We start from the raw sequence: 23,748 nt of genomic DNA, 5'->3' as shown, positions 1-23,748 counted from the left end.
TCTTTTGTCCCTTCTTCCTTGCTGCACTTGGAAATATAGCTCTCTGAATTACTGAATGTAAAAATAATATCCTTTTCTTTGCAACCATGGCACAGCAAAACACAATAGGAGAAGTTAAAGACAGGATTTCAGTCTTATCTCCATGTTTCCTAACTACTGCTGGTTTAACTTCAGTTCCTACTCTTGTTATTCATACTGATTTTATTGCAGCATATTTAATTGTCTGTCTTTGTTCTGATCAATCCTCAGTTAAATGGGTAAATAATAAAAGAAAGAGGGTACATAATCAAATTACCAGAAGTAATTGGTCAGTCCAAGCATTACTGGAACTTTGTAATGAGCGGAAAGAACAGGGCTTTGGTATCAGAGTCATAAAGGCCAAGCCTTTAAAAACTGACATTGCAAACACATTGCTACACTGCCACATTTTTTGTGAATTTAAATTACAAATTATTGTGTATAATCAGAATCAGAGCAACTGAAAAATCATACAGCATGGATAGACTTTATTAATTTTGGATACAAATGACAGACATTAGACAAGCTTAGAAGTCTGACAGACTAGGAGAATCTTAATATCTGACAAGCACAAGATAAAATGAGAACTTGTGGATTTTTTTTCTTTCATAGTAGCGGGAACATTACACAAACTAATAAGCAGCAAACCATATGCATTAGAATAAAATGTAGAAGTCTGCAGTAAGGGAGCTTCTTTAGGAAACAGGGAAGTTTGAAGACAGTGCGTTAAATGGCCAACAGGACATGGTATATTAAACAAGGGACTGTGGGTTGCTCTGGGAATTGGGAATTAGACACTAAAGTTTTTCAGTGCTTGATTACCATTTTAATACATTTACCACTTTGCAGACTATAACATGAATTGTTCTTGTTCCACTTTGTAGTGAATGCAATTAAAGAGACAACCTGTTTTCTTCCTTAACACTTATCTGTTAATGTACTACCACTTTTAGAAGCAAAATTAACTGCTCAATCAGATAGGCATCAATAACTCCAACCTATACAGAAATATAGAATTTTATTGTTTTATTTTTATTTTGCCTTTTCCTTCCAATTCAGTTGGGGAGGAATGGATGAAGAGCAAAGAAAAGGTAGCATGACTGTTAACAAACTAAACCCTACTCTGGAATTCAGTTGTATAAAAGGCCATTTTTATAGATTTGTGCCACTTACAGGATTCTGTGTGTCAAGTCCAGTAAGTTCGGTATGGCAGGGGGAGTAAATAAAGGTTCTTGTTAAAAGTACACTAAACTTGCCCAATGCTACAATAAACAGCATTGGTGCAGCAGGGTGTTGCAGCTTCATTTTTACCTGGTGGTCAGATTGACTCTGTCAACTAGTTCCTTGTTAACACCCAGTTTACTTGGGCTGCATAAAAACTTCAATGTGACACTAATATTCTGTTGAACTCCATCTGCAGGGAACAGTAATTTCTACTCATCAATGTTATCTCAAATTCTAAAATTAAAGAAATTGTTGAGGTGGGGACTTTTGGACAAATTCATCATGGCATAACCCATGAAAAAGCTTTTAATGTCTCTTCTTCATTTACTGCTGTCAGGTATAAATTTTGAATGTGCCATTAGGATTTACAATCCAATTCAGGTATCTCCATCTACTGTACCCAAGTAATTTCAGGGGATCTACTATGATTTTATCTCAAATAGACACTACATTACCATAGTGTTTAATGGTAGCAAAATGGAGCCTCAAACTGAAAACTATTAAATTCAAATATATTCTTGCAAAAATGAAAACATCCCATACTTACAGTTGTATAGAATACTGCTATAACTTTGTGATGTGTGTGTCCATATAAATGGAGTAGAAAGTGCTGTATTAGTTCATCTTGTGGCTCATTCACAAGTAAGACTTCATATTCAAAACATTTTAACTAATTTTGCTTTGTATTTTCTGTAATAAATTAAGGAGCCTAGTTAGTTTTCAACATTAAGGGAAGGTTGCTGTGGTATTTCTACAATATAACAGGAATTATATTTGTTAATATTGTTTGGGAGCATTTAAATTCTAATCACGCAGCCGAAAGGAAATTTCAAGTAATGGCAAGTAAATTTAAATTACACAACAGTAAAGACTTTCATACCTTTGAAAATATTTCAGCACTGACTTTTTTTTCACTTGCTTTGATTATCCATGATCACAGCAGCAGAATTCTATTGCTGTTGCCATAATTTCTAAAGCATAACTGTGCTAACATGAAATATGTATATATAGGTACATTTGCCAACTTGTTTTAATTTTTTCATTCACTTTCCTCCTCATGTACTGGGAGGGGCTGCTCATCAGTACACTGGCTGAAGGAAATTGCAGAATTGTTGCAGGAGAAAATGGAGATATGCAGGCAACATTTGCAGAATAAGTAAGCTTTTTTACTGTGGCTTCACAGTGAAGAAAATCAGGTTTCTGTCCCATAAAACCTGCCTCTTGGACCTCTGGGATCCCTCAGTACGCTAGCCAGCCAGCATTTGCTGGCCATGCACTTGCAAGTGTCTCAAAAGCACTGTGTGAGAGTATTTTTACACCACATAAACTTGCCAGCTTTGTACCCATTGAACATTACTCTGGATCAGGCCTCACAAGCTATGTGTATCTAGTAGCCTAATTCATATAACTTGGCTCCTCGTGCAAGCTGGGTCTTGACTTAGATGGAAAAATGCAATACAAGATACTTAATGACTGTGGAAGGGAGGAAGACTGTCCCAGGGTACCTTTTCCTACCCTTCTTCAGGTTGATGCCCTCCTGCCATGAGACTTTCCACCTCTTCAGCAGCACCTGCTTATTGTAAAAATGAGAAGGGAGAACTAAGCACCACTGTGACCAAAAATAGAATTCCCCAATTATTATTTTTTTATTGCCATGTCTAACCTCTGCTCTTTTAATCACATGGACAGCAGGAGAAAGGGGATGTGCTTTAACTACTTGTTAGGTATTAAGCAGCGCAAATTTTTAGCTAGAAATCATGCTGTCAGTTGGAAGTAAACAATAAGGCCACATATATTTAATTTTTAATAAATTTTGAACTATGCCGTTCTTTAATTACATTAATCAGGCAGGCTCCAACACTGCAAGCCTTAGGGCTTGAAGTGCAATTCCAATGCTTTGTAATAAATTTGCCGAACTTTGGAAAAAGATGAAATGGCTTAATATTAAACATTTGCTTGATTTAAACTTCACTAACCCATGCATTTTATCATTCATATTTTTTCAGTGCAATGTATTGCCACAGCAGAACGATCATAATAGTAATTGTGAGTAAGCGTTCCTTTTGCACACAGGTTTTGCTTATAAACTAGATGAATAAAGGGGCCTGGAGTATCGAGGGAATGCTAAAGATCTACAGAGCCTTTCACTTCAAGGTCATTGGTTCAAGCACACATCATTAAAGACAGAAAGTTAACATCTGACTGCTGCTTCGTAATATATATGAAATGAATTAGTGGTGTCAGTGGAGACAAGGGACGGATACAACCAGTTTCATAACAGGAAAAGAGGTAGGACTAAAGCCTAAGTCCAAAGAAGAGGAGGAATCAGGAGATACCAATTTTACCAGGCTCCTGTCTTCCCCTGCGTGCAGTCCTAAGGGCTGTATTCATTCTTCAGTCTGGAAAGGTCAGAAAGATTGTAGCCACCCTACTTGGTCTCATTTGATGTCATAAGTTTGATTGAGTTGAGTTGGGTAAATACTAGGTCGGAAAGGATCCAAGGAAAATTCAGATAGAAGATGGTTTGATGCTGAAGTAGTGGTGATCCTAGTTTGATGCTGCTAGGCACTGCACAACAGGCTCTTTGAAGGAAGCTGCAAAACTGATATCCTGACCACTTGTCATTACCTCAAGCGTATAAATCACAAGCAGAAAGCTGTTGGCCACGGTGTCCTCATGACTGCCTTCCAGATGAGTAATTACAGCCTGCCAAAGTTAATTCCCCAGTAAAGTTAATCAAATGAGGTACTTTCTCTTTTGATCAGTTGTGTGGTGGTGGTGTTTAAGGCTTTTCGAAAGATGCAGATGCTTTTCAGTGGTGTGATCCCTTTATGTGAGACCTCTAAGAAAATTAGGTGTGTTTAGAGGAAGGAGTGTGTGCAACATGGCCATGATTTTTATTAGCCACTTCATATTTAGTTGACAAAATGAAGTAATTTGCTTCTGTCTACTGTTGTAAAAAGTGCATTATTTTTCCCTTTTGTTCTCTGAACTCCTGAGGCCTTAAAGGGTACTGTTCCACAACTTTTTTCTTCCTTTGGTTCATTGTTTTGAAACCTGGGCTGAGGCTGGACCCAGGATGCCTTTGCTCGATGTACATGGTTTTTAAGGAAATAAGCTATTTCAACCATTGTGAATGAGCCCTTTGACTTCTCCTTTCCATAGTGGTTTTAGTTATGTACATACACAAAAATTGGTTCTTGTTTTTTTTTTTTAAAAAAAAAAAAAGCTTCACATAAGTAACTACTTTATTAATAAGCTCTCTTTAAAACATTTTACAAGTAAGAAGGGAAATAGAGTGAGAAAGACCAGAGAAGGAGAAACTCAGTCTTTTAGACGAGAAACTCCACTATCTAGGCAAAATACAAAGGAGTTTGCGGGAAAAACAGAGATATGAAAAGCTGGCGTTTGGTTTGTTTCTTTTGCCCTTTAGCCCTTGTTACTTGTACACTTAAAGTTTTTATACCTTTGGAAGAGGTTTTAGTCACAGTTTTTTTATGGTTTTAATATGTGTATACATTGAAAATATTTAGTTATATTTTATATTTAATGTGGGATTTTCTTTTTATTCTCAACACTTGCCTGGAGCAAAAAGCATTTTTTTAAGAACTCTTACCCATCTAAGCCATTGAATTAGTCTTAATGTAGCAGTTGTTAATTTATAGGTGTTTTCATTTATTTGTAATGGGGAAATGCTACTGGAAAATTTTGTAATAGACTCTTAGGAATGAAATTGTGGTTACTTATAAATAAGTATGTGATGCTCAGTGAAAGGATCTCTGGAACATTTCTGAATTTTTCATTCAATAACCTTAGCCCATGTTTGTTTTTATGAGGATAGTGAAGTTCCAAGTGTTTCACTGAAAAGGCTAGATGTCTTTTGGAGTTAATATGTCAAAAGCTTCTGTATAAAAAAACATATTTCAACCTCTAGGTATTCACACATTGCAAGATTATTATTTCTGTTCATAAATGATTCCATCTAAATTCATATATAACTTTATTCGGCAGTAACAGTTTAAAACCTAATCAGAGTCGAAAAAAGGAAAGAGCTAGAGGTCAAAAATTAGATATTTTTGCAGTAGTCCAGGGGGAAATGTGCATAGTATATGTCAGTGCTTCCTGAAAGAAAACAGGGTAATTAATTCCTCACTTTGCACCTTGGCTTTTTTTGCATCGAAATTTGAATACAGAACTTTTTTGACATAAAAATCCACTAGGATTTAAAATTGTTGTAATCTCTGTAAAAAAATGACACAGACTTGAAGTCATTTAAAAAATATATTCTCGAATCACAAGTTATGGCAACCTGCGATATTTGGTTGGAGGATATTTAGGTTTTGAAAGAAAAAAAAATAGATCCAACAGAACTTTTACATGTCAAAATATTAGTGCATCAGCTTTATTGGAAAAAGCTGAAATTGTTCAAATGACCTCAGTAAAACAATTTGGACTACGATTCCCGGAATGCTCATGAAGCTGACATGTCTACATGTTCTTAAAAAGTCATAATCCATCATTCTGATGCTAGATCGATGGATTATGACTTTCTGATGTCAGATCTGTGAATTAAGGCTTTTTTGAGTACAGCCTGCTCTCCAATTATTGCCCCTATTCATATATTATAAATCATTATCCCTTCACCAGGTAGTCAGCAGTTTCTATTTCCTAAAGTTTCAGAGCCTTCTTTTTTTAGCCCTTGTGGCACTCCCATTGAGCAATCAAAAATGGAGAGTGCTGACCTGAGAAATAAAGCTTCTAGCACAGCAAATTGTTGGGGGAAAAACATTCATTTCTAATTCTTGTAGTTTCTGTTGAAATTAAGGGAACTAGATTAGATTGAAACAAATCTCATCCCTTTCCTGTACAAACAAGCAATATAATAAATTAGCACAGAAGTTGTTGGCGTGTATTGACTTCATTTTTAGGCACTCATGCCTGAGTGTCTTAAAAATGATGCTTTCTTCTGATAAGTTGATTTTTTTTTATATGAAGACAGATTGACTTCTGATTTAAAGCTGAAATTTGCCAGTGTGCTATCTTAAGTGATTGCGTCTATTACGTGCTGTTAAACTGAAATTCCTTTGAATGAATTATTTATAGAGTAATAAACTTACTTCTAATGCAATGGAGTATATGATAAAAGTAGAAAATGCTTTACTGTAACCAGTTTAAGTGTGTCAAATCAAAGTGCATCTTAAACAACTTTATTAAAAGATATTCAGACAAAAAGAGCTATTTTAGGACCTATCGTGCATCCAGAGAAGTCATTAAATGAAATGTAAGCATGCTATGTTGAGAATTATCTCAACAGATTTCTTAAGCTAAGGGAATTTAGGTCTAGTCCATATGTGGATGGAAAAAATCAATAGTATGATCTTGTTGTTGGTTTTTATTTCATTTTGCTGTACTGATAGTTCTTCATTAGGATGCAGTTTTCACACTAGATGGCTGTGCATAAAATATGTCCAGTCAGTACATTGCTAGCGGAGTTGTTGTCAAAAAGGATGGTAATCGATGAAAAAGAAGGTGGTATAACAAGTGTGATAGCATTCGTCTTTTATTAACTGTTTGTTCTAGGCCTGTGTCTGCCGTGAGAGACCTGCCACGGCGCTGGCTTGTGCCTCAGTTTCTTTGGGTGTCCACATGGATTCTAAAATCCATGTCCCAAGGACTGTTTCCATGGCACTTTCCTGAGAAACAGATTTGGTTATCTCATGTTACCCCTGTTGCTGTTCAGTCAAGGCTATTATCTGAAGCCACATGAGAAAGTTAATGTAGTATTTTGCATGTCCTGTCATCAAGTAGTCGGGGTCAGGGAGCACATAATTCTTTAATATGCTGTAGTTTAATTCTTCTTAAAGCAAGACGTTTTCCTGGCATATTCATCTCCTTACTGTTTGTTTCAGGAGCTCAGATGCTCTGGACATTAATGACATCCTTGCTCTCACCTTTCTCTCCTTGTTATCTCTTCTGCATTTTCAAATTTTGGCCATTAAGACTTCTAGGGTGCTGGTTTGTTGGGAGAGCACAGAAACAGATATTCTATGAAGGCTTCTGGAGAAAACATGATTTCAAGGGCAAATGCCAGCACAGGGATGGAACCACCAGTGGGGCTTCCAAGCCTTTCTTGGTTTAGATGGCTTTCCAACGTAATACAGCTTTAGAGCTGAATTCTGCTGCCGGGGAGTTTAGTGCAGCTCCTTCTGCCATCCACGGAAGTAGACGCCAACCAGTTTTCCAATTTCCTGTCAAATGCCGTTGCCCACTAGATGGAGACATAATATTTTATACATTAGTGGATATACAGATGGTAATCAAACCCACCAGCTGCTGCCTGCTCTTTCTGGGCACCTTGCCAATTTACTGGCAGTATGTTGACTGGGAAGCAGACAGTGACACACTTTGATCGAAAAGCTTGTATGATGATTTCTTTTTGTTGTAATATTATTGTTTTTTAAAAAAAAAATGATAAAAGAGATCAAGATGTGTATCTTGATCAAAGGGTACTGCTGTCTGCTTCCCCATCAGCAACTTCTAATTTATAGAAATCAGATTGTGTGGAAAGCAATCAGCAAAGGTTTGAGGTCTTTCTTGTTCTCACTGCCAAGACATGCTGACAAGTGAGAAAATTAAAATCAGAGAAGGTAGGGAGAGAACTAGTAAAACACTGGTTGAAATATAATTATTTAAAGTTCAGCATTTTAATAATTTTGGGGCTGTAAAAAAATCCAGTTAAAGTGCTCACATTGCCAATGACATATTATAAGAGCGCCTTAAGATCTTTCTCTGATGGAGGATGCTTTGAGACTAATTTACCACTGAGAGACAAATATATCTGTTAAACTACTTGTTGTCATGGAGAAATAACCTGCCTCTGGTTTTGGGGCCAAGTTTTTCAAAGGTATCTCCTATCAACTCTGTTTCTTCTACATGGAGCTGTGCATCCAGTATGATTTATTAGGGTGCATACATGATATAAAGAGCACCTGCAACGAACACTTAAACTGGTAAATCCTATAAATGTGAAGGTAGGGTGTGCAAAGGGACTGTACTGAAAAATTGCCTATTGTGTTTGGTAAGGTCTTTCTCTTTAGGGTCTCTAGTAGGGTCTTTTCTCTTTTCAGCTCTTGGTATTGATTCCTTCTTTAAAAGCCATTTTTTTGTTTTGGATTTGTTAGTCCTTCTAGGCTTAAACAACAATTCACAGTTACATAGGTATAGATTGGTGTGTGTATATATATGGATTGTGTCGGCTGGAGAAAGACTGTGTGAATATTTCTGGCCAATGCAAAAACAGAAACCCAGTGGCAGTGGTGACAGTTGCTTCACATTCTGCCAAACGCTAAAATCAAAATAAAGACTTATATGACAGGAGGACCAGGATACATGATATTTTGCCTGCATGGAGAAAGGGATTATCAGAGGGAAAGTCTGACGTAGATAAGGAAGTGAATAGGGCCCAGCTCCAGAAGTCTTTAGAGTGCCATCTTTGACATGATCTTTGGATTATGAATCTATTGGAAAAGGCAGTTAAAATCTTGGTTTGGTGACAAGAGGTACTGCTGGAGCCACACTAGACTTTCAGCTGCTTCATGCAGACTGGTGTGCTCGGCGGTTGGGGCCAAAGGGGAGCTTGAGATGAGAATAATTAAGCGTACAGTTCAGCACTGCGTTCTGCTACCGGTGTAGTGAAGACGGATCTGTTCAGCCTCACTGCCTCTCCTCTGCACGTGAGACATCAGACTCTGTTCTTAGCTACTTCCCATTGCTCCTGCTCTCTTTCTCTGCACATTGACCCACGCTTTTCCCTGAGCTGCTGAACAAATCTCTCTTTCCACAGGACCAATTTAATTCCACTCTGCCTTTCTTTCCATTGCCAGCTGAGCTTTCCAGCCATTAGCAATTTTTCTACCCTCTCCTCAACTGGCAATCCAGACACATTTGATATTCCTGATAGGTGTTTTCTTCTGAGGGTTAGAGCGAAAGACAGCAGCTTCAGAGCAGGGAATGTCATGTTTCTGGGTATAGCTGTGCATTCTTAAGAGAAGGTGCTGCTGTTTGGCATTTGCTCCCTCTAGGTACTTATGATGTTGCTCTTTAGGAAAGCTGCCAGGGAAAAGGTGCTGCTAAAAGGAATAAATAGATAAAACCCTTGACATCATTGCTTTAGGTTTTTTTCCATCAAAAGCTGACACATTGTCTTTATCTCATCAGGCAAACTGTGCAAACTTTATGATCACATTGTCTTTGCCTACTTTTGTAGAACCGTTTCTTAAAAAGACAAAACACAAGGGGAGGAGAGGAAAGCCAGTAGTGTACAATCCAACCCAGTACCCTTCGTATTCACTTATTCTGTAGCCGACTGAAGATTTTCGCTTCAAAGTTTGAAGCATTTGCTCTGGATTCTGACTAGTGTTAAAATTCTGTGTGATTGTGGAAGCCTTCTTTGAAAAAATGGCAGATTTTTATTGGTTTTGTTGCTTGTGTGTGTGGTAATATTCTAAAAGATGAAGTTAACTTAAGAGTTTATAAGGGATAAGGAGTTAAGTGAGTGTTGATTTGTTGGTTGGGTGTTGTTTTTTTTAATCTGGGGAGAAATTATTCAGTAGAAGTGCTTGTTTCTTCTCATGCTTTTTTTAAATAAATTTTGAAATATCCACATTGGATTATATGATTTGTCATGAGCTTCCTAACAAGTCAAAGCAGAGTGAGATTCATGTGCTTTTTCTCCAGAAACCATTTCATGCCCCAACAGAAATGGAAATGACTCTTCTCAGAAACCTTCCAAGTCAGAGTGGGAGGAGACAATCTTTAAGATGTTACCTTCTCAAAAACAACCTCACATCATCCAAGGTGTGGTTGGCTTTGGCACTTGACCAAGAGGAAACTTACTAGATTTCAAATCACCCACCAAGCCAAGCTATGCTGAAACAAAGCTTTAACTCTTGCGTTCACCAGGCTAACCCTGCCCCTATCCACAACTGCATTTTTATTTGATGTGAATGACAGTATTATAAGATAGAGTTAAAATAACCCCAGCATTCAAGCTGAGATCCAGTATAAACAGATTTATGAGCATGTACTGTAATAAGGAGAGCCTGTTTACAATGGGGAATGAAATTCAAGTGTCACATAAGGAAGTGATGGTTTCTTTTGACTAACAGGCGATGGTTAGAATATTGTAGATTCAAGTTATATAGAAATGCAGTTGTAAAGAAGTACTGATAGCTTTGATGTGGGGTTTTGGGTGTACTGATCAAATATTCTGGTGTTAAAGCAGACTAGTTTTACATGGAGTGGTGACTGAAAACTGTAACTCTGAAATTTGAGAGAAAAATTGGTTTACTTCTGCATTCCAAAATTGAGAAATGTATGTTAATAACTTAATTTTGATGATAAAAACATGAAAAATAAGTCCCTAAAACAGTGTTGAGTCAATTTTCTGATAAAATAAATTTGTTTTCCCAATTTGTGATTAAAATGACCTACAGTAAGATATTTTTTTTTGAACTAGGTGTTAATTAAAAATATGGAAATGGATTTTAAAAACATTGCAGTTCACGGTGGAAGAATTACCATAACTGATTTATTCTCAGAGCCATGCCTGTTTTGAGATGTTTTTAAGATGTCTGTTATTGGTTGTTTTTCTGCATGATTGTTTCCAAAGCAAAATGTGATTCCAATAAAAACAGTAATTGAATTTACAGTCCACGGGACAAATTGTTGTTTTAACAGAAACTTATACACTCAAGCAAAGACTTTATGTTTTAGGTCTAATAACAAAGAACACAAGTTTCCCATTTTTATGTGACCGTATATCCTGAAAAGTTTTCTAATGTAGCATATTCCAAAAAAAATCTATATTGTAGTTTTTAAATTGTGTGAGCAATTTTTTTTTTCCCTCTTAGCTCAGAATCAATATTCTTTAGTGGTTTGGTTTTTGTTTGTTTTTTTTTTAATGCAACCTTTTAAATGTTAGAGCAGATTTTTTTTCTGTAACATCAGCTAGAGGTGAATCAATATAGACAAGCCTATTCACATCTAATGCACCTGATGACTGAGAAGAGTTTAGAAAGAGCTTGTTCCTTTGTCGTTTGGTGGTGCGGGAATGTACAGAGCATGGGGCAGTTGTGCGAGGGGCTTTCCCATGGCCAGTCTTGCATGGAAAAAACGTTGATTTCAGAGGAAATGTGTAAAAAGGGAAGGGAATGCTGTTCAAGAGTGCCAATAGACAAAGGCAGGAGGAGGGACCTCTGTCCAACTTGAGGCAGTGGTTACACATTACTATATCAACAGCAAAACATTATTCTTCTGCTGTCAGAGTGTCTCAGCAGAAGCTCCCAATCACTTCTTGAACCCTTTTTGTTTCCAAAGTTTCTTGTAATGTTTTCCAGCTTTTGGGGGGAATCTTCTTGGTGCCTTTCTTGCATGTACGTGGTATTCATGTTTAGATAAAGCCTGAAGACTGTGCTTGCTGAACTGAGAGAAATCTGGTAGGGTAAAACACAGCTCCCTGGGCACGTGCCTGCACTGGCTGATGTGTACACAGCCTGAGACATGCCAGAGATAAACATACATGCTGGGGATAAGCATGTCTACATTAGCATTTTGTTGGCACTCTTAGGGCTGACCTAAAGCCCTGTGGAACAGTAATAGTTGGTGAGACGTTGCTGCATCTCAGATGCAACACCTGGAAAAAACAGCCCGGGATAGTGCCAACAGCTGTCTGACTTTTACCGTACATGCTCAGGGCTGCAGGAGAAACGTGTGGTGCTGTTAATGCCCGCTGAGTTTCTACAGTGGTCCTTTGAATAAAAAAGGGAATATTTCATATTTCCCAGCACCAGGCAAACCAGGCAGCCTGAGTGAGGAACCCAGCTTTCCTAGCTTCCCTGTATAGTCAATGGAAGAGGTAATAGGCTCTGCTTGCTGTGGTCCAGGGCAGGTATATTAAGCATATTATTAAGCAACATTGTTAGGTTCTTAGTTTATCTTATTCGTCCTGACAGTCTCTCAGGAGATGCAGTTGTCTTTGCGCTTACTGCAAGGAGGGGTTTTGGGGGTTGACTAAGCCCCTAAAGCAGGTGTGATGAATACCATCCCTCTAAGCAATTTAATTCTTATAGGCCATTTCGTTGCCAAAGGCGCATGCTCTCATGCAAACTGATTTTCTGAGGACATAAGTGAGTCTTTAGAAAATGTATGAAGCCTCCTCCCAGAAAGAGGTACCAAAATGCACTTGGCTGAGTATGCTTTCACATTTTTATCATCATGTTTTCAGCATTCACGTCAGATCTTTCCTAAATAAATGATTTAGAAAGAGAGATGTGCAACAAGGAAATGTGATGCTCTGGCATAGTAAGGTGAATGCCACCAAAATATTGGGCTGCCTGTTGAGCACTGGGTTCAATAGAACCTAATTTTACGGTTTTCTAATGTGATCACATCACTAACTAAATAAAAGCCTTACTTTTTTTTAAGTACTTGTAGATGCAGGTAGGTGGTCACTGTGGGAAAGGTTCTTGTGTTTTGGGGGGTTTTTTTAATGGATTTGGATCCCTGTTGAGTATAACGGTACAGCCAGAATAGGAGCTGCCTGCTCTTTGCTTGTTTGACGGGTGCCCTTGAAGCGGAATGCGGGGGGGTGGCACTTCAGAGTCCTGACAGGCAAGGGTTGTACTTTCAGCTACTAAAAAAGAATCCTTCACCCCTCCTCAAAATCTGTATGCATTGGTTTAAAAGGGTTTTGTTAACCTCAAGCATTTAAAATAGTGAGACAGATCCCAAAAAATCATGAGAGCTGCTTAAAAATAACTGTTGATTGGTTCATTTTGCTTGCAGTCTAGTTTTTGAGCTTTCAAGATTTATGTTTTCAATCTTTCCTCTGCAACCATAAGAGCTAGACACTAACTTTATTTTTAAATGAAAGCTGAGATTCTCTTGTAATCTCGTAACTCTAGGAGATTTGGCAATGCTAAACACAATGTGAATTTAGAGTGACCATTCCAAGGTGAATCATTTAGCGATGTGTCCTCAGCATGAAAGCCAACTGGGGATTTTGTTTTTTGGATGTCTCTTATTTTGTCTTTCTAAATAATCTGTGAATTGGCAGTAATAATTGGAAGCTTGATAAAAGCAGAAGTAGATGACTGTAGCTCAGTAAAATCAGTATTATTTTTTTTCTGGTATGTTAGGATATTCTTACAGCATCTAGGTATTAAAGGCATTCTGCATTAAGGTATCTCTAGAGAGGAAGGCTTTGGTTGTTTTTGTAGAAGCACCCTTTTCTACTCAGTCGAGCATTAAAATTGGCAGCAGTTCCTGGAGTAGCAAGAAAATCCTGGTTGTTGCCCTCATATAGTTACTGAAAACAGTAAGAGGATATGTAAAAGCTTTAACTCCAAGGAAAAATATTTATAACTGTGACAGTGTTTCCTTACAGTAATTTATGGGCAAAATGTAGGAAAGGAGGAACACAAGCTATAAATAATATTCCATATGTAAACATAATGGCAGTAGCAAATTCTTTTTATTTAAAAATTAATATTGATGTTCATTAATATAAATTACCACATTTCAGATGACTCTGATGTCCTTGAGGCCAGATGTCACTGACTGATTTACAGCTTCCTGGGGGGAGGAGTAGATCCTGTTTTGTCAATGTAGGCACCAAATTGCTTCAGATGGCTATTTCAGACTAGATTAATTACTGACGTATTGTCAACCAAGTTGATTCACATCTCAGCTCAGAAACATGGAAAACTCTCTTTAAAACATATTAACTTGAATTATGAAATGAGGAAAAAGAGCATAAAGTATACCTTTGACTTACTGAACTTTTGTCTCGTTTAAGAAACAGTGGTTTGAAAACTCCTGCCCGGGAACATGCACACAGAATTTCCATGTGCATCATTAGCAACTGGGGAACATACTTCAGAGGCCAAGTTTAGTCCCTCATTGATCTTAATTCTACTTTAAATATTAATACAAATGTGCACAGTGAAGGCGTCAGAAGGAAGCTCTGCCATCTTAGTCACACTGCACAGATCATATATCTGGATTAAGTTTTTGAGTGCTTCATCATATCCTCCAGTCCTTCAGACCTTGTGTGTAACACTGCTGCAAAATAGGATGGCAAACATATTTGTAGAGCTATCAGCAGCTGGGAATGCTGGTGGGTGATGCCTCAGAAGGCAGGTAGGGTGGATTTGTTGTGTTTGCATATGTTGGCAGGTTAAAAAGCAGAGGGGGGGAAAAAAAGGGCAGGCTAGTTTGAGTTAGCGTGAGACAGTGCATCTCTGTCCATTAGTTATTCATTCCAATTCAACCACATGAAATACAGGCAGCTAACAAACCATATCTTGTAAATGCCTTTTATTCCAGCAACTGAAATTCAGCACATTTGTAGGTGTGCAGCTGGGCATGCTTAGCATGAATGGCAAACTAATGTAAATTCTGTGTTAAATATTTTGTTTCATAGCAAATCTCACATATATATGAGAAAGAAGTCTTTGCAGGTCTCTGGTAGCATAAGGTCCTGTGGCATGCAATTAAAAACCCAACAGAAGATACAAATATAGAGAACAACACACAAAGAACACTTTTTTTTTAAATGCATCTGTCATTCATATAAAATCAAATCCATATCCATTGAAAGGCCATTGAAAGGCTTTGAATGATGTTACAAGGCTTTAGAATTGGTCCATCCAGAATGTGGGGTATTATTTCCAATCCTTATAAATAATTATTTTCCTGTGTTTGCTAAGATTAGCCACAGAGAATTTATGTTAGGACTTTGTGGAGAGGAGTATGGAATTTCAGACAATATTAAGCTAAAAGGTGGTTTTTAAATGTTTCTGTGATACAAAGCCTTGTATCAAAGAGGCACGTGCACCACCCCCTCAGTCTCTTTTCTCATTTATGAAATAAGCATAAACTACAAATTCTAGTTTTCAGCAAGTATGTTAGTAAATCCAAACTGACCTTGACCTTAGCTTTGCTAATTTACAAACTCTGATATTTATTCCCAGAATAGATTGTTTCCCTTCATACCACATACATAAATACTGCAAATCTTTCCAATAACTTGAATTAGAGTGTAAGTAAATAGCTGGGTTTAATCTACATAATATTTTGAGAGCAGACGTTCTGTGCTATGACTATTAAGATATACCCAGCAGCCATTTGTATAATACTAAAACCTTTTACATATATTATTAAAAGTAATGCTATCAGCCAGGGCTTGTTTTATGCCACAGAAACTTAAATAATAAAATACAGTGTGCATAAAACCTGCAATAATAGTAACTTAAGCAAAATGAATTTAAGTAACAGATAACATCTGGGAGAAAATGTAATGGTATATTGGTAAGTTATGCAAAGCTAATTGTATAATAAGTACCACATCTGTGGAACTCATTTATTAGAATGCTTTACCAATCTTCTTTCCTGCCATTATTCTGTTTTAGAAATTTTCCTGTATACTATTTTATTGTCTTTGCTCTGCCTACATTTGTAAAAAGGTAATTTGCTAGCTCTCAACAAGAAGTATGTGGGTTTACGTACAGAACAACATGACACTTTTTGTACTTGGCTCTCTTTATGCACACTTTTACTAGAAAGAATTCCAGAGAAAGATTGTGATGTGGGGCTGTACGTTGAGAATGATGTTTGAACACCAGCTACAGCCCTCAGCTGTGACTGCACCGAGGCTTGGTGCAACCTGGGTGGCAAAGAAAGGTGACACTGAAGGATATTTACCACATTAACTTCTGCTGGGTGCTAGAGCAGCCTTTAGCCTGCTCTAACCTGTCCAGATTCAAGAGGCCTTTGGGCACCCCACCACACCTAGGAATTAATAAGAATATTGTATTTAACTTCTGCTCCCTCCAGTCTCTTTTGGAGCATCCTTTTATCTGCAGCTGACACTGATATGCCATCTACATTTGTGCAACTGCCTTACGATTTCTTTATGTTTGAATTCTCTTGGACCCATTGGACCGCAATGTGCAGGAAAATATTGCCAATTAATTTTAAGGCATTATCATCTTGCCAAACTGTTTCTCACATTTCGATAGTTATATTGATTCAAGAGGACATTTTGAGTAATACATCTTTGTCATAGTGAATAACGCTCACATAATGACAAATCTTCAGGAATTAAAAAAGGGAGGATGAATTTTTTAATGTAGGTCAGTGGAAGTAATTCACCATAAATTTACTGAGACTTCAGAAACTAGCAACATTTTTTAAAGCCAGTGTAACTGTATAAAACTTACTGTGTCTCCTCTGTTTTTAAATAGATTTTACTACAGAGCCATTGGTGCTATTAAACATGAGGTTTTGTTCAAAGGAAATACAAAGACTTAGTTGTATTTTTTAAAGGAAAGTATTGCATCAGAAGGATTCATTTAAATACATTTGTTGGCTTCAGGCTCTCGCCACAATTCATTCGTTCTAATTTTCCCCTGACTTGTTAAGGACACAATGTATAGGAAGGAGCAATGCAGAATGGCATTTTTAGGTCACTATATTTTGGCTGTAAACTGTGGTACTGCTCATAAACTTATTATTACTAAACAAAATACTTCATATTCTACACAGAAGTTTCACAGTCTTTTAAAAAAAAAAACTTTTGGCTGAATGTTGAGACTATTATGGCTCATTAAAGAGACTAGTTCTGCTGTAATTTAGTTATTTTTTAATGATCCAAGGGTTATTATTAGACACGGAACAGATGAGTAAAGAATGGCTCTCTTTAAAAGTACGCAGTGAAGTAAAAATATTATTCTAAAACAAAACCTCTGAAAACCTTATCCATGCTACAAAAATGTATTTGATCACCCAGGAATTGATTTTTAAAAACCTGGTCTAGATTTTTTACATTACTTCATATTTTTTTTAATTTGGACTGGAGGGAATAAATGGAATAATGATTTAATCTAAACAAAGAAAATGTTTTGAGTGCATAGCTAACCAACTAACCAAAAGATGTTATTTTAAGGAAGCAGAAAGTAATTGTGAATTCACATCCAATTCAGCTAATTTTAAAATAAGAAAATATCAGGTAAGAAATCACAGAAAATGGAAATATTTGCTAAATCAAAAGAGCTCTTGCTTAAAAAATAGAATTGGAAAACAAAGCTTCTTTTTGTATTAGAAAGAATAACATTTAGCTCAGCTTAAGGCTTTTTCATTTTGATGCAAAACCTAAACCTTCTGATTATTCCTTTTGTGAGTCTGTAGGCTTTAGTGCAGTAGTACTGTAAAATTTGAGCCACAAGTGATACAGGAAATCTTTATCTATAAAATCTGGATTTCTCCTGACATTCTGGAAATCTTTCTGTCAGCCTTTTGGGTTCTTATAAACATGGGTTAATACTGCCTACCTTTTCTAGAGAGCTCACACATGACAGGAAATCTTGAAGATAATGACAAAGTCCAAATATAGCTTCTGAAAAGCTTCTGGGACTACAAAAGAGATTTTTTTTTAATGCAATATAGTACAATGGCTCTGTTTCCCTGTTCATTTTCAATTTTTGCAATCACTTTTGCAAATGTATGGAACCTTTAATATTTTCAGCATGTTTAACTGTAGCAAGTAACTAAATAAACCAAATATCAAGCTAGCTATGATTTCAAAGGTATGAGGAAATTAATTTATAGGAGCTGCAATTACGCTGATGTGAATTAATGCAGTTGACTTACACCATCCAAGCAAAATCATGTTTATAATAGCTGACTCAGAACTGGAACATCTGCCTGGTATTCTCAGCGGGCACTTCCCATCGCAGCGGCCCCAAACATACCATTTTAGTATTATACCCTGTTCCTTGCTTGTCCAAAAACGCCTTTTGTCCCCCTGTTTGGCACGTATGTTCTTTGTCATCCTTTTTTTTTAAAAAAAAAGACACAAAAACTTGTCCCTTTAGAGGGCACAGGGCTGTCTTCTGCATCACTTGTGAGAGCCTGAGCATGGATTAAGTGCTGCATCCAGCTGCTCCGGGTGGGGAAAGCCATTTCCTTGTCAGAGCATTCCTGGAGCCACAGTTCACACGCCAGCAGAATAGCACTGAGGTTCCCATGTTGACAGGAAAGAGAAAGAGGAGCAAATTGATGAAGCAGCAAAACTCGGTCCATTAGAGACTCTTAAATTATAGTCACATATTAAAATATTTTTCTTACGGCCTTATTCGATGCAGTGTCACTGCAACTTTACCCCACGTGACTCCTTTGATAGAATACCTAGTGGTCAGCTGGGCCCTCTAATTCCAAAATGCAACCAAGATCCCTGTTCAGAAGTGACAAATTTGCATTGGGAAGACTGCATGTTACCTAAGCACTGTGTTTGCTAAACTTAATTATCCACATGAGTAAGAAGCTGTAGTGTTATGAAATTATGAAAATCATCTGTTCTTTCCAAGTATTATAAAGAGGCCCCCTTGAGATGCAGCTAGAAATTAAAGCTGATCTATAATAATTTTCAGTATGCTTTCCAGTTCTGAGCACCTGGATAGTAACAAAAAAGGTATTGTTTTTTGTTGTTTGCCAGCCATTTCATTTCTATTTTAAAAAATCTGCAATAAACCTCTGAACAATGATTAAACCTGAATTACTTGCTTTTTCTTTCCTTTTATTTTTTTTTTTTTTTAATACTGACAGTATGCGATTGAACTTGCCCAACCTGCAGTTCCCCCCTTCCCTGCTCTGCTGGAAGAAGGCATACCTTCGGATATCTATTCATCATTCATAATATCACCAACAGCTGCAGAGGCAGAATCTAAGGTATAGAACTTGTTCTTTTTCTTGGTTTTTTTTAAAGCTCTTTTTCTATGAGCCTCCTACTCGTTTATTCCCATTGGAGCCCAGCCACTAATGACATTTATTCTCAAAAATATAGCATACGTTCTCTTCTAAGATTGTATGAAATTGCTTTTAATGCATTAATCAGTCAGCAGAGGACGTTTCTTTGAGTCAGCACCTCTGGGCTCTCACCCCATGCAACTTTATAACCTCAGGATCTGCCTGGAGAGACGCTGACAGTCTCTGTCACAGCAAGAGTTCTCAAAAGCAGGCTTCATGCATTGCTGCATGTCTTTGGGCTGGTGCTGCTTGGTCTTGTAGAGAGCAGGAGGATGTTCTAACTCACATGTTTCTTGTGGTCGGTTGCTGCTAGGGGTCTGACCAAGAGGGTTACCTGGAAGAGCCCTGTCCAGAGGCAGAGTCCTCCGAGGCAGATGCTGTGGCTGGTGTCACTGCTGAAGATCAGAAGTCTGCAGTGGGTGAAATCCCAAATGGAATTATTGGCAACCTTGAGGTACTATTGCTAGAAAGCGATTTACTAATTCTGTGTATGGTTACTTAGCTAGCTCAGCCTTAATGAATATAAACTGTATTCATGCTAAAGCTGGCAAAAAGCACATCCATATGCTGTAAAAATGTGAATTAGCCTCTATAAATAACTCCTAGTTTAGTCAGCTTACATGTGATATGATAAAAAATATTCAGTAATATAACAACATATATCTTCAGCATTACTATGTGTTAACAAACATGGGCCAAATCCTGCTCTCAGTGATGTCAGTGATAAAATTCCTTTTCAGGGGTTCGGGATCAGCTGCTGTGATGGAGCATATGCACTGTGTGCTTAATATAAATTGTTAGATGCATCTGCATTACACATCCTTCAATCTTTGTAAGAAATAACACTTTTATGCCAATTGTAGACTTCATTTGCTAGGTGCAAAACTGTACAAAAGCTGCCTTAATGGTACAGATCAGCTTTCAGTATGTGGTTCTGTGGGCTTCATGAAATGGAAGGAAGGTATTGTCAGTGGACTTAAATTTCTTGTAGGGCGATCTGCTTCTCTACAGGGAGGTCTGTAAATTGAAACATGTGGAAAGCCAGCAGAGTAGATCATTGTTATTTTGTAAACTGCTCCCTCAAGCATGTGAAATTATTGAAAGCAAACCAGCTAGAACTTGGTTCCACCAAGGAACTAGTGGAATTCGGTGTTGTTTGCAAAAACCAGGTGGCATTACCACTTTAAACTTTAGGTACAGCACACTGGACGTTGTTGACCGAGCAGCAGTTTGTTAAATATCTACTGTTACGTGAAAACTGTGATATTGGTAAATTGCTTTACGTGGATTATGCATGAATGGGAAATATAAATTAGAATAACGATGCCATCATTAGATCTACCTATTTGTTTTCATATTCCATTTCAACATGTCTTTAGAAACAGGAGGGAGCCTGGCCTATGTTGTCTTAATTCCTGTCCCTACCCGCTGAAAAAATGGAATGCCTGCTTTTCGCGTGACCTTGGTTTCGTTTGCATCAGCACTAAGAGCTTTTTTTCTTTACAAAAACTGCATGGATGAGAGAAATCCTTCCCCATTTTGTTTCTTCTTTTGCAACTCTGGTTATATACACAGAAAATAATTTCCTTTTAGTTTTTAAAAGTCTTACACCGATGTATCTTTTCCACCCAATTTCTGTTTCTTGACCTCCAAAGGAATCTTATCGTTAGATTTTTACCTGACACATGGTCAGACTCATACCATTTTGGTTTTATGTGTGAACTGTGATTTCACAATCTGCATTTTGTCTCCAGGGAACATAAGGCAGCTGTTCCTCTACTTGAGACTAGAAAATAACTTAGCCTGGTATCACAGTGCTGACACTCAGTGATCGCAACAGGAGCCATCGTGAAGTATGGTGGCAGCTGATTTTCACTGAAGGTAGAATCAGAGACAGAGGGATGTAAAAACTGAGAAGAAAGGGCAGCTGGGGTGTCTGGGAGAGGATTATCCTGGAGGATCAGTGTTCTGCAGCAAAGCAACTAAGTATACCTATATCTAAAGGGATAGGGACATATTTGTTGATATGTGAGGATGGATTGAATATGGTGAATGCCATCTCCAGAGATGCAAAGATGAGATAGAAATTCCAGCTTTTTGATGCTAATCTGAGCTACTCAGAACTGTGAAAACACTTTAGCTGTGGTTACCCATTGATAGGTTACAGTATAACACTAGCAGGGATTTCTAGGACTGGCATGTCAAAAAGTTCCTAGAATGACAAGTTACTGAGAGCTTTTCTGGGCCAAATCCATTCACTTCATCAAAATTACAGGAAATCCATTAAGAATGTAACTTTAAGTTTTGGAACTGTTTATGTAGAGTCTGTAAACACCTTTGAGCCCGTTCTAGTTCTTGGAACAAAACTTTGTAACTCTTGGAAAGACTGTCATTGTAGTCCTTCCATTTCTCATGCATTTTTGCAGTGATGAATGCTGATGTGGAGAAATAGACATAAATTCCCCATAAAACTCCAGTATTTGTGGGATTTTTTCCAGTGATCCTACATTTCCAAATGCTATAGAATTAAAGATTGCTATGCATTATGATTGCCAAGTATTTCACCAGAATATGTCACAACGCTTGCACCTTCTCCACAAATGTTACATTGTAAATTAAACACTCAATGTCTACAGCAGTCTGGATTTCCAGAATTGTGTTTGTAATTAAGACAGACAAGCAACATCACAGAAATATGTCTTTTTATTGTTCATTTTCAGTAATGCTTTCTAATTCCATCCATGTTTCAGTAAAATGTATTACACGCGAGAACAAACATCTGCAGCAAAGGAAAACAGTGGCAACAACCAAATCCCAAAGCAATTTTTCTGATTTGGTGTTTATTGGTAAAGGCTGTCTGAGAATACAGGCAAATTAGCCTATCTCCCAAGGCAAGGTTACATGAGAAATGGCTGTCCCAGATCACTTCCTGTTCACGGCAGACATACCATACATCGGAGTTGTGCACAGTAATATGATAAAGTGTTATCATGTAAGTACAGGCTGAAACACCGTTATGTCTGCAAAACAGGAAGGTGTATAGGATAATGTCTGTCTTGCTGCACTACAGTGTGTCAAAACCACAAAGACAATGTGCAGCCTAAGATAGCTGCATCATAACCACTTTTTTCTTCTGATTTTCTTTACAGGCAGACATAAATGAAAAGCTGCAAAGGCAAGAAGAAGCTTGTACCTTCAGAACAGAAAATTAAAACCTCCTAAATAGCCAGATAAGAAAGGTGACGTTGAATTTTAGAGAAATTGGACAGTAGGGGATGGCGTGCACAGAGGGCTGGCTCCCTGCCTGAATGTAATTATTTTTGTATAAAGGAATATAGTTCTGCTAACATTTACCTAGAAATAGTTCATCCCAGTTCCTCAAATTTACTGTGTTCTGCCAGTGTTGTTATTTAGTTCAGGCTTAAGTAGAAGATTATAAACAGAAGGATATGTAATTAAAACATGTTGAAGTGCAGTTTATATCTGAATAGAAATACTAATTAAAAAAAAAAAACTCACCGTAGTTTCATTCTCTCCTTTTTCCAGTTGTGAAATATTTAACAGTTTCTGCTTTACACCTATGCTTCTTTTCAGGGAATTTTGCTAGAAGGAGAATACATAAAGAGAAAACATAATTTTTAGGCACTGCAGCTATAATAAGGAGAGAATTTAATTAACATGTAATTACACACTTTTCACTGCAGTTATTCATTGATAATATGTATGTTATTTCATTTTAAATTGCTTCCTAAGCTTTAAAACAAATTTAATATCTTACAATTCTTCATTTCCACCATATTAAAATTGCATAAGTGAAGAGTTTGTGTTCCCAAGAAGAGTTCCTTTAGATTTCAGGGGAGATTTTTCTGGAATGCATGTAACCTTTTATCTGAGAATGTTTCCATGTTTTGTCAGACATTATAGAAAAGTTTTGAACTCAAAAGGAATCTAACCAAATGAATGACCTCAGAAGAACCGGTTTAACATCTATGTTTCAAAATCGAGCCGGTATTAATTGTTGTGTTACAGAACTCTGCCCTAGAAAGCACATTAAATACAAGTCATGCTGTCAAGCGTAAAGTCTGGGTTGGATTACATGTTTAGTGGAATACAGGAGAAATAGACTGTTTTATTCATTACACTTTCATATTTGTTTCCCACTAAGTAAAAAGTTAGGGTTTGTTTCATTTCATCCCCATTTTTTATGGTGATAATGAAAAAGATTGCAAGCCAGACTCAGCCCAGTAAAAAAGAAAATAGCTTCAAACAGTTCCTAAAAGGTCTTGCCTGGTGCTGCCTGGCTTGCAGGGGTGTGCTCCCAGCTGGTGCGGGGACCTGAGCGTGCAGCCACAAGTGACCATGGGCATTGCCTGCACGTCAGCGAGGAGCATTCCCGCAGCTAAAGACAATGTCCAGCAGCTGCATCAGGGCACCCATAGCCTGGGTGCGCTCTTCAGAGTGCACGGCAGATGTGGATACGGAGCTCTGGTAAAGCAGTGGTTTGAAATTTAAGCAGGTAGAGTATTTTACTTGGTCTGCTGTGTTGAGAAAAATTCTTCTCCTGGTACACGATCAGAAGTAAGCTCTGTAATGATTCACTTCCAAGTTTTCTTGATTGTTTTTCCCAGTGCTGGCCAGCAA

The 23,748-nt window shown here is 37.5% G+C and overlaps 1 protein-coding gene across 1 annotated transcript in view; it reads left to right on the top strand.

Annotated features, from left to right (window-relative positions):
* CABCOCO1 (ciliary associated calcium binding coiled-coil 1) overlaps window positions 1–23,317 on the top strand; it is a 56,932-nt gene extending 33,615 nt beyond the window's left edge. Inside the window, exons 6-8 of the mRNA XM_040606689.1 lie at window positions 18,907–19,029; window positions 19,421–19,561; window positions 22,257–23,317. Of these exons, the coding sequence (XP_040462623.1) occupies window positions 18,907–19,029; window positions 19,421–19,561; window positions 22,257–22,319 (327 nt within the window). The 3' untranslated portion in view covers window positions 22,320–23,317. The remainder of the gene's footprint in view (window positions 1–18,906; window positions 19,030–19,420; window positions 19,562–22,256) is intronic.
* The last annotated feature ends 431 nt before the right edge of the window (window positions 23,318–23,748 follow it).

This window comes from Falco naumanni, chromosome 9, assembly GCF_017639655.2.
Source record: "Falco naumanni isolate bFalNau1 chromosome 9, bFalNau1.pat, whole genome shotgun sequence".
In the NCBI taxonomy this organism is placed as follows: Eukaryota; Metazoa; Chordata; class Aves; order Falconiformes; family Falconidae; genus Falco; species Falco naumanni.
Note: the sequence above shows the minus strand (reverse complement) of the source record. Positions and strands in the feature narration are given on the sequence as shown.